Source organism: Vidua chalybeata, chromosome 3, assembly GCF_026979565.1.
Source record: "Vidua chalybeata isolate OUT-0048 chromosome 3, bVidCha1 merged haplotype, whole genome shotgun sequence".
Taxonomy (NCBI): Eukaryota; Metazoa; Chordata; class Aves; order Passeriformes; family Viduidae; genus Vidua; species Vidua chalybeata.
This window is the reverse complement of record NC_071532.1, coordinates 41517018-41532651: the sequence shown is the minus strand read 5'-3', so window position 1 is coordinate 41532651 and position 15634 is coordinate 41517018. Positions and strand designations below refer to the sequence as shown.

Here is a 15634-nt window from a genome sequence, read left to right as displayed (position 1 = left end):
AGGAAAGGAAAGGAAAGGAAAGGAAAGGAAAGGAAAGAAAGGAAAGGAAAGGAAAGGAAAGGAAAGGAAAGGAAAGGAAAGAAAGGAAAGGAAAGGGAAAGGAAAGGAAAGGAAAGGAAAGGAAAGGAAAGGAAAGAAAGGAAAGGAAAGGAAAGGAAGGAAAGGAAAGGAAAGGAAAGGAAAGGAAAGGAAAGGAAAGGAAAGGAAAGGAAAGGAAAGGAAAGGAAAAAGGAAAGGAAAGGAAAGATAAGAAAAGATAAGATAAGATAAGAAAAGAAAAGAAAAAAAGAAAAGAAAAGAAAAGAAAAAGAAAAGAAAGAAAAGAAAAGAAAAGAAAAGAAAAGAAAAGAAAAAGTCTCCTAGAACTGTTTCCTGTTTTCTGTTTCTGAAAATCCATCAGTGCCCCCATGTGTCGGAGCGGGGGCTGGCGAGGAGGCCGAAGAGGCTCTGTGCAGAGCCTGTGCATGGCAAGGGCAGTCAGGTTTGCAGGTGTCCAAAATAGGGCGCTCGCAGCCCGTCGGGCAGCGGGTGGGGCTGGTCGGGGGGAACACACTGTCCCTCCCAGAGGGGGCTGAGAAGTGAGCGAGGCGTGGCAAAGGCTCTGCAACAAACCATTTTCAAGGACAATCGTGTCTCACAGGGGCACGATTCGCTGCGATGCCCTAAATACGGTGTGTGAGAAAAGGAAATATCCAGAAATCGCTGAAGAGCCGAGAGTGCGTGTCCGTGTGCGGGCAGGCAGGAGGGCGGAGGGTGGCTGTAGAGGCCGGCCGCCCCGGTTTCTGCATTTGTTTCTAAAGCGTTTCGTATCCCCAGAGACGGCGGCCACCCAGCGCAGGGCTGGATTAGGCGAATCCTGTTCTGGCGACGTGTTTTTAAAGCAGATTAGTGCAAAATGGGGAGAGGTCCCTGTTGCTGCAGAGGCTTTCGCCTCCCTCCGGCCGGCCCCAGCTGCTGCGCATCCTTTGCTCTTACAGAAGCAGCATGGGAGGCTGCAGCTCCCCCGCGGTTACCCCGCGGCCCGGGGTGCTGCACGCAGAAGATGCTGCTGCTGCATCAGTTCTGACGCACTGCACGGACTCGCTGGGTTTCGGTGTGTCCCGACAGGCGGCAAGCAGCGCCAGGCTGGCCGCTCAGCCGGGCGGCGGGGAGACTTTCCCGGGGCCTTATTTGGTGCAGAGATCATCCGGGCCCCAGCACGCCTACTGCTGGACCCAGGGCTACGGTGCTTTGGTGTATTTATGATTTATTTTATATTTGATTTAATTTTCATTCTATCTCATCCCGTTCGCTGTGCCTCATGCCCCCGTCCCCCCCCCGCCATGCATCCCTCCCCGCTCGGGGCGGGGCCGGACGCCGCTGTTTGGATTTAAACGTAGCAGCGGGAGGGGGTGGGCTCTGCCGGCGGCTCCCGACTCCCGGCTGCGGATCCCGGCTCCGCCATGGTGGTGCCGGCGCGGCGCGTGAAGACGGAGTACATGAAGCGCTTCAAGGAGCCCAAGTGGGAATCGTGCGGCGCTTGCTACCTGGAGCTGCTGCACTACCGCCTCAGCCGCCGGCTCCTGGAGCAGGCGCACCGGCCCTGGCTCTGGGACGGCTGGGAGCAGGACAGCGGCAGCGGCGGCGGCAGCACTGCCGGGTCCCCTTCGCCGCCGGGCGCCGGCAGCCCCGCGGCCGCGCGGGAGGAGAAGGAGGCGGCGGGAGCGGTAGCGCCGAGTGAGGCGGGACGGGCGAGCCCCGGTAGGGAGCACGGCTGTGGCGGGGGGGACACGTGTGTCCGGCGCGGCCCGAGCCCCCTCCCCGCGGCGGGGCCGTGCTGCCTTGCCCTTCTCCGCGGGGCTCGGCACAGACGGCTCTGCCTGAATTGCCCTGCCGCGGCCTGGGGGCCGATCCCCGATCCCGGGGGCGCCCGGGCCCAGCGAGGGGACCGTGCGGGGGCACCCGGCCGCCGCCTGGCCCGTCTTACCCGCCCTCAGGACATGGCCCGAGGGTGGCAGGGCCCATCAGCCGGGCCCCGCTGCCTCCAGCCGGATCCTGGCTCGGCCTGAGGAGAAGCCATGGCTGCGGCATCGGGGGTGTCTCTTTAAAGAGCAAGTGGTGGCAACTCTCATCCTGAGTCACAGCCACTTATGTAAACTGTTGCCATGGGATCCAAGCATCTCTGCAATTATATAAGTGAGTTCTCTGGCAAAAGCAGCGGCAAGTTGGACTATATGCCAGTGGCTGGCTCTTAATGCAATTGCTTTCCTGGACCTGCACATGTAATGTGTCTCGGCTGAACACTTGGTACTTAATGCCACCTGAGGTTTGATCTTGGGTATGCAGCTGAGTGTGGTCAACTTTGTAGTCTGAACAGGTGCTGACCTGGTAACTGTTCTCTTCTGGCACAGAGTAATTCCCTTCTGCTGTCTCACGAGCTAAGAGAGTGGTTAGACAGATAATAACACGGTGAAGCTTCTCAAGCTGGTATTTTTTATCCCATAAGATATGGTTTCTTATCTGTAGTGAAAGAATACTGTATCTGACAGCCATTGATTGGTGTTTAGAAAGATGCCTTTTGAATCAGCTGTCTCTGTTGTACAGCAGCAGGGAAAATCCTTGAGAACTGTTCAGTTAAGCCTCATGCTGTGCGTTTGTTGTTGTTTTTTTTTTTTTTTTTTTTTTTTTTTTTTTTTTTTTTTTTTTTTTTTGTTTTGTTTTGTTTTGGTTTTTTTTGTTTTGTTTTTATTCCCCCTCCCCAGAGTTAGATGTGCTTGTCTGGAGTGGGGGAAACTAATCTGATCCTATGCCCTTTGGGACCTGAGCTTTCCAGAATGATCTGTATTCTGATATTCAAGACTAAACTGCATTCATTGACCTTAAGAACACCACATTACACAAAAGCTTTAGCTATGCTGTCATCTGTTTCAGAGCATATTAGTGATGTGGGGTTCTGCAGTCAGCTGGGTGGGCCTGTGGTACCCAGGTCTCACATGGGGTGCACACAGCTGCTGGGTAATACACTGCACCTCCCCAAAGCTGTTGTCTGATTTCAGCTGAGATAATTTTATGCCTGGTGGCTGGTACAGTCCTGTGTGTTGGATTCAGTATGAGGATGATGTTGATAACACATTGATGTTTTTAGTAGTTGCTCAGCAGTACTTACCGTAAATAAAGGATTTTTCAGTTTCCTATGCTCTGTCAGGGAGCAGGTGCACCAGAAGATGTGAGGAAGCACAGCCAGGACAGCTGACCCAAAGGGCCAAAGGGACATTCCATGGCCAGGAAGTCCTACTCAGTGTATAAACTGGGCAGAGTTGCCCAGGAGCCACCGACTGTGCATCACTGGTTTCTCTTGGGTTTTATTCTTCCCTTTTCATTACTATTATTATATTTTACTTCATTTCAATTACTGAGCTGTTTTTATCTCAACCCAGGAATTTTTCTGATTCTTGTTCCCATCCCACTGCAGAAGGAGAAGTGTGTGGCTGCGTGATACTTCATTGCTGGCTGAGGTTAAACCACAACAGCTCACCAGTATGTAAGAGGCCTAGTATGTAACTATGTAAGGCCTAGTTTTGCTTTCCTCAATCAGGCCTTGAGAAGTTAGACTGGGAGCATGTGTGGAAGAACTCCATAGAATCTCAGTGAGAAGAACTAAGGAATTGCAAAAGATCAGGGAGTGGTTGCATGGGAAAAGGCAATGCTCTATAAAGGGTTGGCTTTTAGTGAGAGGAGGGGGAAGCTGTTGAAGCTGTACTCAGAATCTGGCATTCCCAGCTTTTCTGATGCACTTTGAATATGTACAAGCCTGGGGCAGTTGTTGTAGGGACCTGAATTTATCTTCGTTCTTGTTGAGCCTATGGGTAGAGCACATAAACCTGCTACAATCTAATGGCACCAGCAGTTGCCAAGGCTAGAGACTGCTGGCCAGGGTGCTCAGCTCACTCATTAGCCTGCTCCCTGATTCCTTCCCTGACTCCTCTCTAGGGAAACATCCAGCTGGAGTTACTTGGTAGTCTGATTCTAGTTGAGATTCTGCAGGGAATAACAGCTGGCTAGTTGTGCAGGCCCTGTCTGTGGTCAGTGATGGTGCGTGTGACTATCCAGTACATCCAGTTGTGTCCTCAGTCCTGCAGCTGTGGCAAAGGGACTGTGCAGCTCCAGTGGCCTGCCAGGCTGCAGGGTTTGGGCAACTGTGCTTCTGTAACTGATATACCTTAGCCATGGATGCTGTAAGGGAATGCCTAAGGTTTTGCTAGGTCCTTGCTATTTTTTACTTATAGTGGGAGTACTTCACATTCACTTCTTTGCCAAATGGCTTAGAATAAACATTTTTTAACTTCTGCGAGTATTTAAGAGCTTTGCTAAGTCTTTAGCAGAAGGACTGAAAACAACTCTGCTTAGGCAGCTGGATTTAGTGGATATTTATTGTATCTTAATGCACATATAATATATAAGGAGGTGACCCATTTAGTATTGGACAATCATAAGGATACATTTTTCTTCTGCTTAGTGGCTGGCTAATTAAGGCATGTGGAAGAGATAACATAGAAACTACCACTCTGAAGCTTTTGCTATTAAACTGCCTTTTTTTTTTTTTTCACTCTGAAATAACTTAATTACACTGAAGTGCTGTGGGGGTAGCTGAGTGTGCTCATGTTGATGACATCTTTTGTCTTTTGAATCTGACATCCACCCACATGCTGGAACATCCTAGCTGTTACCTGGCTACTGCTGCTTTCTGCTGTTTTGTGGGGAATCTGATTTCTGCCTGAGTGGTATTGACAGTGCTTGTTGCCAAGATGACAACAAACTGGTCAGCACTAATGTTGTTTAATATCTGGGCATGTGAACCCCTGGGGCAGCACATGGGATAAATGTGCTTTGTTGCTGTGTCTTGCACTGAAGCTATGGTTGAGTGATACCAAGGTGTGTTCGGAGGCAACTTTGGGTTAATTCCTTCTGGCCCTCCACTTGTGGCAGCTGTTTGTGGGATTGTTCTGTGGAACATGCCCAGGCACAAATATGCTTTAAACATAATCCCACAAAATCTTGACCTAAATGAACTGGTGTAGTTGTGGTGTAGACACATCCTCAAAGCTGTCAACAACCCAGTGGGCTGGTAAGTAGAAGACAGAAGCTCTTGGCAGCAGTGCTGCTGTCAGACCTGTTGCTTGTGAAATGACACTGCTGCACACACATACAGGGTGAAGGCATCTTCCAATCTTTACTGCCATTTTATCTTCAGCATTTTTGTGCAGTGGTCTTAAGTGACAGCAGTGATAAGCTGCCATCGAAGGAGTTGTCTCAAAAGTATCTGGAAAGTGACTGATCTGGATTAGTGGAACTAAACAGAAGATCTGATTTCAAACTTGTTCCCTGATCTTGTCTGTCATCGTGTTGCAGGTGCATTTGCTGGCCCATGTATGTGGGAAGGAGCAGTTTGTGATGGGGCTAGAAGGGAAGGGTATCAATTCAGGGGTTTAGAGGATTGTTATTTAAAGTTGCTCCCATTTTTTTTCCTTTGCTATCAAGCTAATCCAGTAATTACTTTCCAAACTCTGCCGCAGATGAAACTTGTGTGAATCTAATCACCTCTGAGCTGCTGTGCCTCTGCTAGCTCCAGTATTGACTCATGCAAGATCTGCCTTGAAGAAATGATGTTGCAATCTGGTTCATCTGTAGTAATTTACTTTCTACCCAGCTGTAGTTTGTTGATACCCGCAACTGGTTATATAGCCCCTTCAAGAGGGGTAGCAGACCTGTCCCACTTGGAGAAGTGTGGGTACTAAAGCCACTGCCTGCAGCAGTGCAAGCACAAAGTGCTTCTCCTGATGCTGAGGTAGTGCTGTAAGGAGCCAGCATCTCTATATAGAGATAATACTGCTGACCCCTGTGACCTGGCCCGTGGGTCTAATAAGAAGGCTGTTGATATCTGTAGTAAGTCATCAGGGCCTTTGAAATGGGGGTCCTGTCTGCCCCCTGGGGGCGTGCAGTGTTGTGGGAGAGAGCAGCTCCCCTGGAGTGCTTCCTGCCTAAGTGGGGGATGCAGCAGGGTTTAAGTGACCTCTTCTGGGCAGGAGCTTTCAGCAGCCGTGTTGGGTGGGCCTGACAGACTTGTTCTGCCTGTTAAGCACTTAATCCTCTCCTGTCTATCCAGTGTGCTCTGCTTAGCATCCATGATGCAGTTTTAAACGTTTCTAGCTTTTCCCCTCTCCTGTCTAATCCCTGTAGTGCTGCAAACCAGTCAGTTTTGAGTTTCCTGTGTCTGCTGGAGCTGGTGCTCTGCATGGGAAGGAGAAGATGGGTAGGAATTGCTGGTGCCTGGACTTCCTCCTGAGCAGCTGTGTCTAAGTCCTGCTGTCAATTGCTGCTATTCTGACTTCACATGAAAAGTGTTGCCTAAGAAAATGGCTTGGATATAAACCGTGGCTTTAAATAAAAGGCTTAAATAACTGTTAGAGATCTTGTGCCTTCATCAGCTGAGTTCTGTGTAAATGGCACTGTGGCAGTGGGTTCATGGAAACCCCTGCTCTAATAGCAGGTGCTCGTAAGTGCTACAGTATACTCTGGCATACAGCTTTTACTGAAAGGTTGTGCACAGGACTCTGAGTGCCATTTACCCATATGCTTTTATTGCTATTTTGGGACAAGCTGGGTCAATCCTTTCTGGACCAGCTGGAGCTATATCCTGGTGAGCAGCATCCCCAGGCATGGCTGTTACCTTGTTTTTTAAAGCTGAACTATCCATGTAATTGCAGAGCCCCCACTTTCCTGTATTTTTAAGTCTCTAAATGCCACTTCTGCTGTTTATGAAGTCAGTGTTGCTGTCCCCTTTGCAGAGAAGCAAGATGACATTTTCCCTTGATTGTAGGATGGAACAGCTTTCCAAAAGGAAAAGCACTCTTGTTGCAGAATTGACAGCAATATGTTCCCTTTCAGAGTTTAATTTTCTCAAAACAGTTCTGATAATGGACCTAGGCAGTCCCTCCTTTGGAGTGGCTGTGTAGGGAGATGCTCAGATAATATTTTGTAAGGAGATAACTCTGTGCTGCCCGTTTGCAGCTATGATGAATGAGCTGCCTTGTTTCAGAGTGAAGCTGTGTGTCCCAGAGCACAGGGAAAACAAGCAAAACAAGTCTAATACCACACTGAGCTCACTGCTGCTGTCTTTTACTAGCCTTGTCTATAATAACTGAAACTACATTCAGCCAATATTTAGGTATGTAAAATTAATCTAGCCATTTTTACTCTCAACATGCCACTACTTGACTAATTTTTTTGTTTTGTGATGTCATTCAACTGAACTCTCAACAAATACAGCTCTAAATACTTTAACATTGCTGGCCACCCTTTACCAAATACTCAGCTGCACTGCAGTATCACCTGTAGATGAATGATACACCTGCACATTTTGGAAGATGGTTATAGGCAAGCCTGAACAGGGCCCAGCACCAGGGCCTCTTCGCTGCTTGGCAGCATGTAGAAACCGTGCGGGCCAGGCTAACAGCTAGCAAGAGAGCATAAGGCTTGCCTTAGGGGAATTCTGGGGCATGGAACAAGCCTTGGTATTTTTACCCTGCAAATGTGAAGTGAGTGCTAGAGTAAATGGATTCATAATCAGTGTGCCAGGCAGGTAACTTCTATTTCATCAGAACTGGATGGATACAGAACTGAGATTAAAGCAGCGTCGGATTGGGCATGCATATGCTTGAAATCACAGCAATTATCAGGAATGGTTGCTATTGTCACAGGATTGGCAAGCCCTTCTGCTTTTAATGATGAAAACACTTGAGTAAAAACTGCACTACTTGTCCTTGGTCAACCTGTCAATATGTAAGCAAGCTCTAAACCAGAAGAATTCCCTATGACAGTGAAGAAATTCCTTCTGTCCTTCCTCGTGTATGCCGGTGGTGGCTGAATGTGCTGAGACTTGGAACAGAGGTGGTGTGAAGCTGGTCCCAGAAGCAGATATAGATGGTGTGGTAAAAAACTTGCAAGTTTGGTGTGTTTATGTCAGCAGAGTTTGAGTGATCACTGTGTGAGTCTAGCAGAAGACAGAATCTAATGATCAGACTTGAAAGGAACTGGTTACTAGTGGACTCTTATACTCTTAGGTGAATAAAAGACATGTGTCTTGTAGGTGATCACACACTGTAAGGCAAGAAGATTGGCTCTTATGGAACAGTTGTTTCTCTGTGTTTTTATTAATTAATATTTTATATAATGCTGGTTCAGTCTTCAGTGATGATCTAAAACAGTAGCGATTCAGCCTTCAAATTCTCTCTCACAAACCCTACTCTCCATACCCAGTGCCTGGAGGACTATTGCTGGCCCCTTGCTATGGAAGGCTTAAATGTGTGGGATAAATGAGTCTTGGAGAGTAATGCCTGCAGAGTGTGGTACTTGAAACATACAACATAATTCACTGATCAGGTAGCAAAGTGATGTCTACTACTTTGTGGGTTTTTGCTTCACGCTCTCCTTCATAAGCAGAAAACTGTAGCGATATGAGATATATGTATAAACAGGGAGTTTGAAAATGAATCACCTTTTTCAGCGGAAGCTGATAATATGAGGGATTTAATATTGCACATAGTCTTATCAAACTTCATCTCTGACTGGCTAGCAGCACCTGTGTGGCATTCAGCACTCCATCTGTTTGCTGTCTGAGACATGCAGGGATGAAACAGTGAAGACAGAAGATCACTGGAAACAGTCTTTAAGTTCTGTCTGGGGCTGTTGGTTATCTGTAACCTCATCAATGAAAGGCATTTTTAATTATGTGAAAGCTGTATTGTAGTCACTAAAGAAAGAATGAAGACATTTACGCAAGGTATATGTCTGTTGCTAAGGGAGCAATGACTTGAATTTCTAAAAAAAGCACAGCTTCAATGATGTATTGAGAGGCTGTGCAAATCAGACATTAATATGTTGTCATTGGGAGCTTAAAGCATAACTTTTTTTTTTTTTTCTCAGAGAAAGAAAAAGAAGATCAAGAAAAGCAGGAGAAGGAAGAGCAAGAGAAAACTGTAGAACATACTTCTGTAAAGGAAACAGACAAAACCAGCCGTACAGGACGATGTCCAAGTCGAAGTGCCTTGTCCAGTCGTAATGATCGAAAATCAGCCAAAAGTCCCCAAAGGACAGATGCACCAAAGGAGAATAAACATCCATTTGCTCTGTACGGGTGGGGAGAAAGACAGATGGATACTGGGAGCCAGAAAACTCACAACGTTTGTGCTTCTGCTTCAGTGAATGAAGTAAGAGCTTCTGTTTCATTTAAAGCCAGTGACTACTTAGTGCCTACAGATGTCTTAATAGCTAGGTAAAACTTCTCAGGGGTCCCTTTATTTGAATGTATGGCGATTCCAGCAGTAGATTCTAGCAATAAACCTGAAGAGTCTTGAGACGTCCAAATAAGAGCTCTTTACTGTTGGGTTGGAAGCTTCCCAGGTTTGACAAATACTTTCAAGTTCTAATTAAAAGTGCCTGTTGTGTTTGTGGCTGTTACAGTGTTACCAGCAAAATTGGCTGTAATAAAAGTATTTCTGTATTCTGAACTTTATGAGAACAAGAGAAGAGCAGGCAGTTAGCACCAGGCACCCCATAGCAGGAAGGCATATAAACACTGGGGAAGTGCTTGTGCTGTGAAAGAGTGACTTTTGCTGGAGCACTTCCTAGACTAGGAGCCTCACTGAGATGGTACAAGTACTTTTCTGCTAAGATGTCTTGTCTAGCAGCCTATTTTGGTGGCTTGCCAGTAGGAGATGTTGCTCGCAGCAGAATAGTCTATCAGATGGCTGATGGATTATAGGGCTGGTATAAATATTACCAAAATAACACAAATTAAATTAATGTGGCCATGGACAGGATTCTGCTGTACTGGGGTTCTTTTTCCTAGCTTAGAAACAGCAAGGAAGTGTTTTAACAGATCTATTTCTTTCGTCTCTGTAACTCTCCTAGGTTGGTAAAACACAATCGTTAATGCATCCCTGCCAATGTCTCGTCCTTATCTTACTGCTAATGTAGAGTCTGAGTCTGTGACACAAGATACCTGAGGATTGAGGTGGGAGTGGTCATGCTGTGCAAGATGGAGCTGGCCTTTGATGAGCTGTTTTGGAAGGGATTCGAAGCCCAGGCTTTTCCTTCCTGGACAGCTTAAACCTTTGACCAAAAGGAGGAATGTGGGCCTTACAGCTTTGGAAAGAAGCTGCCTTTCCCGATAATGGACACTAATGCTAAATTGATAAACTTTGGTCAGTGTGCAAAATAGTTGATTGGTGCTTTATGTTGAAGCCTAGAAGAGACTGAAGCCTGACATAAGCAGAATTATTTATATTTTATCTTAGATATCTAATATTTCTTACACTAGGAAACAGTAATGGAACACCTCAGCTCTGGTCTTGAGTTTGGACTGAACAGGCAGAACATTTCTGAAACACTCCCAATTATGTAGTGTTTTGTCACTGAGGATGTTTCTTTATGTAGAAAATGACTACTTACTGTCTGCTGCGGTTACTATTTCTTGCATGTTTGAAAGGTGTTACTTACCCCCTTATTGAGATGGGAGATAGGGTTTTCAATCTGGAGACAGATTGCACAAGCAAATGAACATAGAAACTAGCTCTTCACATTAGATGTTGGTGGAAATACAATAACTTATTAAAATAAAAATGTACGTAATAGTGTGCTCAGCACATTGTTCAAAATTAAGATCTTTAGTCTCTGAGGGATCTCTGGGGTTTGGTCTTACCAATATGGCTTAAGTTTTAAGGGATGCTTAGGCATATTGAGGGTGTTTAAGATTATCAGTGATAGAGAATTGAAGTTTTTAGAATACATCTGAGGAAGACTGAAACATTCAAGATTTTTGCAATCATTTAAAAGTTGGAAGTGTGAAATATAATGCAGAACAGAATTTGAAATGCTTTTCATGAAAAAAAAAAACCTGTGTTCAGTTAGTGGTACAAATTAGAGAAGAAAATATAATCTTGCTCACAATCCCTGTTCTTTCAGGATGGGGACTGGGACAAATAAAAAGTGATCCTCATAATTCCTGAGGGGTTCCTAGGCTGTTCTATTTCCATAATACTAACTCTGGTCTTTTAGATTCACGAATCTGCCCTACGAGCAAAGAACAGGAGACAAGTGGAGAAAAGGAAGCTCTCTCAGAGGCGAGTGCGATCAGCAGAGGCCGAAAACACTTGGCGAACAAAGCCCTCCCCTCCAGACAACCCCTGGATGACAGAGTACATGAGATGCTACTCAGCAAGAGCTCTCTGAACCTGGATTCCCTTAGGCATCCTCAGAAGAAGTTACGCATATCAGGACACTGGTGCAAGGAACCAAACCACTTATGCAAGGTTTTTATAGGGAGTTTCCAGCTGTTAAAATATTTGTTACAATGTTTTTATCTTGGCTACCTACCTCACAGTGGGGTGTATCCTTGGAGCCATAACATTTTAAGAGGCTTTTAGATATAACTACCCAAACTCTTAAACAATTCCCCTTTTGGGAATTTTTCTAATGCTTCGGTTAGTTTGTTTTGAGGGTGGGAGGGGGAACCTTAGCATACAGGGAGTCAAAGTAAACACTTTTTTGATCAGGGTTACAAATAATCTGTTTTCCCTTACTTAAAGTACAAGTCATGGGGAGATGGTACTGAGGAAAGTCTTTAAAGGAGTGATAGAGGTGCCTTTGTATTTATAAAACTATTTAACACTTCCATGAAAATAAGCCTATGAAGACAGGCAACAGCAAGCCAGTGTGTCTGGTAACTAGCACTAATAAATGTAGATGCTTTAGGCAGGCAAATGCCAAGTATTGTCTGTACATAGAAACTTTAAAAACAACAACAAAAAAACCCCAACAAAATCAACCTTGTTTGATTAGTGAATCTGCTGATACTAACTTTTATCACTGTTTCTAAGGTCATTAGAATAAACTGCTCATTTTCAGGGCAAGAAACAGCTACAGGATCATTTTGCTGTAACTGTTCCTGTTGTACCAAATAACTAATGTAGACAATCATTATCTGATAGCTGCTGCTCACTAAGGAGTTACTTGTTCTACAAATATAGAGCTGTACCACTGTACTAACCTCGTGGTCACACTTAGTCTGTACTTAATAATGTAAATGCATTTATTGAAGGAGAGGGCTGGCTCCTTTCTGGTGAGGTCTATTTTTAACACTTCAGAGTATCTATTCTCAGTGGGGGTCAGAGTGCAATATGCATTCTGCTTGGAGGTATTGTACAGGTATATTGTTAAAGGGTTTAAACTTGAAAATTGTGTTGATAAAACTTGTAGATGACGTCCTGAGAAACTTGCTGCCTCTCGAAATTGATGCAGAACCCCTCACTTATGGGGGGATGGGGAAGGGGGTAAGGGCTAGGGAAAGGAGGGATGTATCCTTTAGTAAACAAGAACATATAATGAAGCTTGAAAAATTTTGTTTTGTAGGTCCTACTTCTACACAGTAAGATAGTCATTGTGATAACCTTGGTGGTTTTGTTTCCTTCAGGTGGCTGTAAATTATCTTTTTTTTTTTCAGTTTGCTAACTATGCTTTAGGCAGATGATTGCTGTAGTTGTGAGCTTCAAAGTTTTGTTCAGATGTGTTGTATGTTAGTTACATATGTTGGTTACCTCAGTTTAATTGTTTAGAAGCTTGTGTTTTACAGGCTGGACACGTTCCCACAGGAAGCATACTTGCACTTCTAGAGCAGAAATCTGCACTAGTTGTAGCGTCATTCCACAATCTCAGTGAGTAAGGAGGACTCTAGAATTACTATTCCAACAGAGTACGCATGCTTAGTGAAAAGTCTGATTGCGTTCTTGAAGGAAGTAATTGTGCAAAGGGTCCAAGCACTGCTGCCTCCTAGTGTCTATTACATCACTAAAGGTTTAATTACTCATAATTTTAATTTTGTTAAAATGTCCTAGAATCCATGAAATTATAATCTGTTTTTTATTTAACCTGCCTTTTAAGCATAAAGACCACACTTCTTGAAGGCTACCTATTTAAGATCTTACAGCTTTTAAGTCCGGGAAAGCACAGCATGATTAAGAATGTTTTATATGCAGCAAAATCCCTGTAGGGGATTTTTGACTGCTAAGTAAACCATAGGCTAGAACTTCCTGAAACTTTAGAACAGCACCCAAAACTGGAGAAAACTACTCCAGAGAATGCTTTTATTCCATATAAGATTCTTTTGATTTCCTTTTATGCTGTGTTTTCCTCTTTAAATAACTGCTGTAAATATGCTTAGCTTGCTTCTGATGCTGTTGCAGTCCCAGAAGCCGCCCAAGCTTTGCACAACAGTGTCAAAGCACCAACTCAGTAGTGTTTAACAGCCTTATTCAATAAAATCTTGCCTGTTCCTGTTGCCCACATGCTTTGTAGGCTTTATGTAACCACAGCAGATGGATTGTGCCCTCAATGCATTTTGTCATATTCAACAGTTTCCTTGACTGTGTAGGGCATGACTCATCTTGCCATGCTTTTGAAGACAGCTTCTACAGTTCTCTCTTCCAACAGGGAATGGAGGAGCCAGGATGACTATGTGCCTGCCTTAAGTACCTGTGTTTGGATAATATGTATCTCCCATTAGGTGTTTATGTTTTCAATAATTATAGGAGGCCTAAGTGTCTTCTGCCTTGGATACTGAGAACTAAAGTTAAAACATGGTCTCCAAATGAGAATTTTCAACAGCATCAAGACTGCTGTATACTGAGGAAATTGTCTAGTCCTAATCCTTATCTGGTCAAGAGCTGTTCCCCACAAAGACCACTTACTAAAAGACAAGAGATACACTAATAAGTCTTTGTTGTGCTTCTTTGTTGTGCTTTTTCAAATGCTCTGTAGCCAAAACAATTCTGGGTGCTATGTTGGTACTATCTGGGTTTAAGTATTACAATACCTGATATGACGGGTAAATTATTCTGCAAATCAGGTAGCCTTCCAGCATTTGGGTATTAATTGACTATAAAGCTACTATTTTGCTTAGACTATATGAAATAGTATAGTTCTGATCACTGCAAGCTCTATGTGTGAAGTAATTGGTCTGGAAAATGGCTGGTGCTTTGATGTTAACAAATGAAAAGCTAATTGCATTGTAAAGCAGAACTTTCCAGATGTAAAAGCTTTAAGTGTATTCCACAGATTCCTACAGGAGGTGGCCATTTGCTTCAAATTGGACTCACTGAAAAGTAGAAAACCTAGTGAATGTCTCCCTATCAATTAAGGAATTTCTAAACTTTGTCTTGCATGGACTCTTGAATTTAGCAAAGTGGTGAACACTTCTCACTCCTGCTTTAGAAGTAAAACACTCTGGTAAGAACACAGTAAATACTCAATTGTCCAAAGTCTTAATTAAAATGACTGTTTATTCCTTTGTTTATGGAAGTACTTAGATAAGTGAAGCAAAAGTTTTACAATGTGTAATGCTGCAGTTTAACTATAGTGTTGTGAAGACTAGTGTTTACAGTGTAAAATGTTACCATGAAAACTGCATAAGAATGTCCTGTAAAATACAGTAGCATGCCTGTTCAGTCACTGCTGTCACATCTTTGCAACTATGAAATACAGACTTTTTCACAGGAAGCTGAGATAGTAGTCAAGGTGATAGCTGAACTTAGAGCCAACCTTAACAAAACTGAGGAACAGTTTCTGGTAAGAATTTTATCCAGGTAGCACATGCAAATTTAAAGGGAATTTTTAACACATAGGGAAGTGTGTCTGTTCTCATTTTTTATGGCATAATGTAGTACCACTGAACTATAAGGGCCTCCCGGACTTTTTTTTTACTGTGATAGGGACCAAATACTAGCAGTCTGAGGGCCTAATGTATGGTAACCTGGATGTTTCAGTTTCTTTTTCAGCTCAGTTAGTGCACTCAGCAGCAAAGCCATAAATAGAGCCTGACTCAACAACTTGACAAGTAGCCCCATGAAATTAGGGGTACAAGTGAATGGGAAGCTGCCTCAGCTATTATTAGCACTGAATTCACTTTAAATATAATAAGGAAATACCATCTAAGCTTGAAGCAATATGTGTTTTTTGAAGTTTTTAAACAGTATTTGTTTTTAATGCCTCTGTATTGTCTATTTTAATAGTGTAGTGTCAACTTGTACATGTGAATAAAATAAGTGACACAAAGTGCCTGGACTGCTTGTACTGTGCTTTTTGGGATCTCAGATTTTTTTTCCCCCCCTTACAGGATACTTTAGTCCCTGCATGCAAACTGTGGCTTCTGCTTGTCCCAGATAATCTCTCCTGGAATGTAAGTGACAGGCTTCTGTAATGACTAAGATTGGGTATCAAGTTAGATTACAGTTACCATTCCAGCCTTTTATGTTCCTCCTGTAACTCTCCTAGAGATTCTTAACATCCTTTCCCAACCTGAATCACTGTTTTTGCCCTACTATGATAAGAAAAAACCCCAGCTGTACTAGCTATCTTAAATGCTATGCCTTTGAGAATATAAATGTTAATGCTTTGGAGGAAAAAGGATAACAGAGAAAACAGCAAGCTGTATCACTATGAACAGGCATACTCATGCAAACAGGAAAAAACAAGCTTTTAAAAGCTGGCTACACTGAAGTTCTCTATGCCATGGGTTCTTCAGTAAATGAATGAGACTATTTTT

At 43.9% G+C, this 15634-nt stretch overlaps 1 protein-coding gene across 1 annotated transcript; it reads left to right on the top strand.

Annotated features, from left to right (window-relative positions):
• The first annotated feature begins 1431 nt into the window (after nucleotides 1–1431).
• Nucleotides 1432–15147, top strand: CCSAP (centriole, cilia and spindle associated protein). Its single transcript, XM_053938054.1, has 3 exons — nucleotides 1432–1740; nucleotides 8962–9245; nucleotides 11095–15147. Exons 1-3 carry the CDS (start codon nucleotides 1443–1445, stop codon nucleotides 11266–11268), a joined length of 756 nt encoding a protein of 251 aa, XP_053794029.1. The 5' UTR covers nucleotides 1432–1442; the 3' UTR covers nucleotides 11269–15147.
• The last annotated feature ends 487 nt before the right edge of the window (nucleotides 15148–15634 follow it).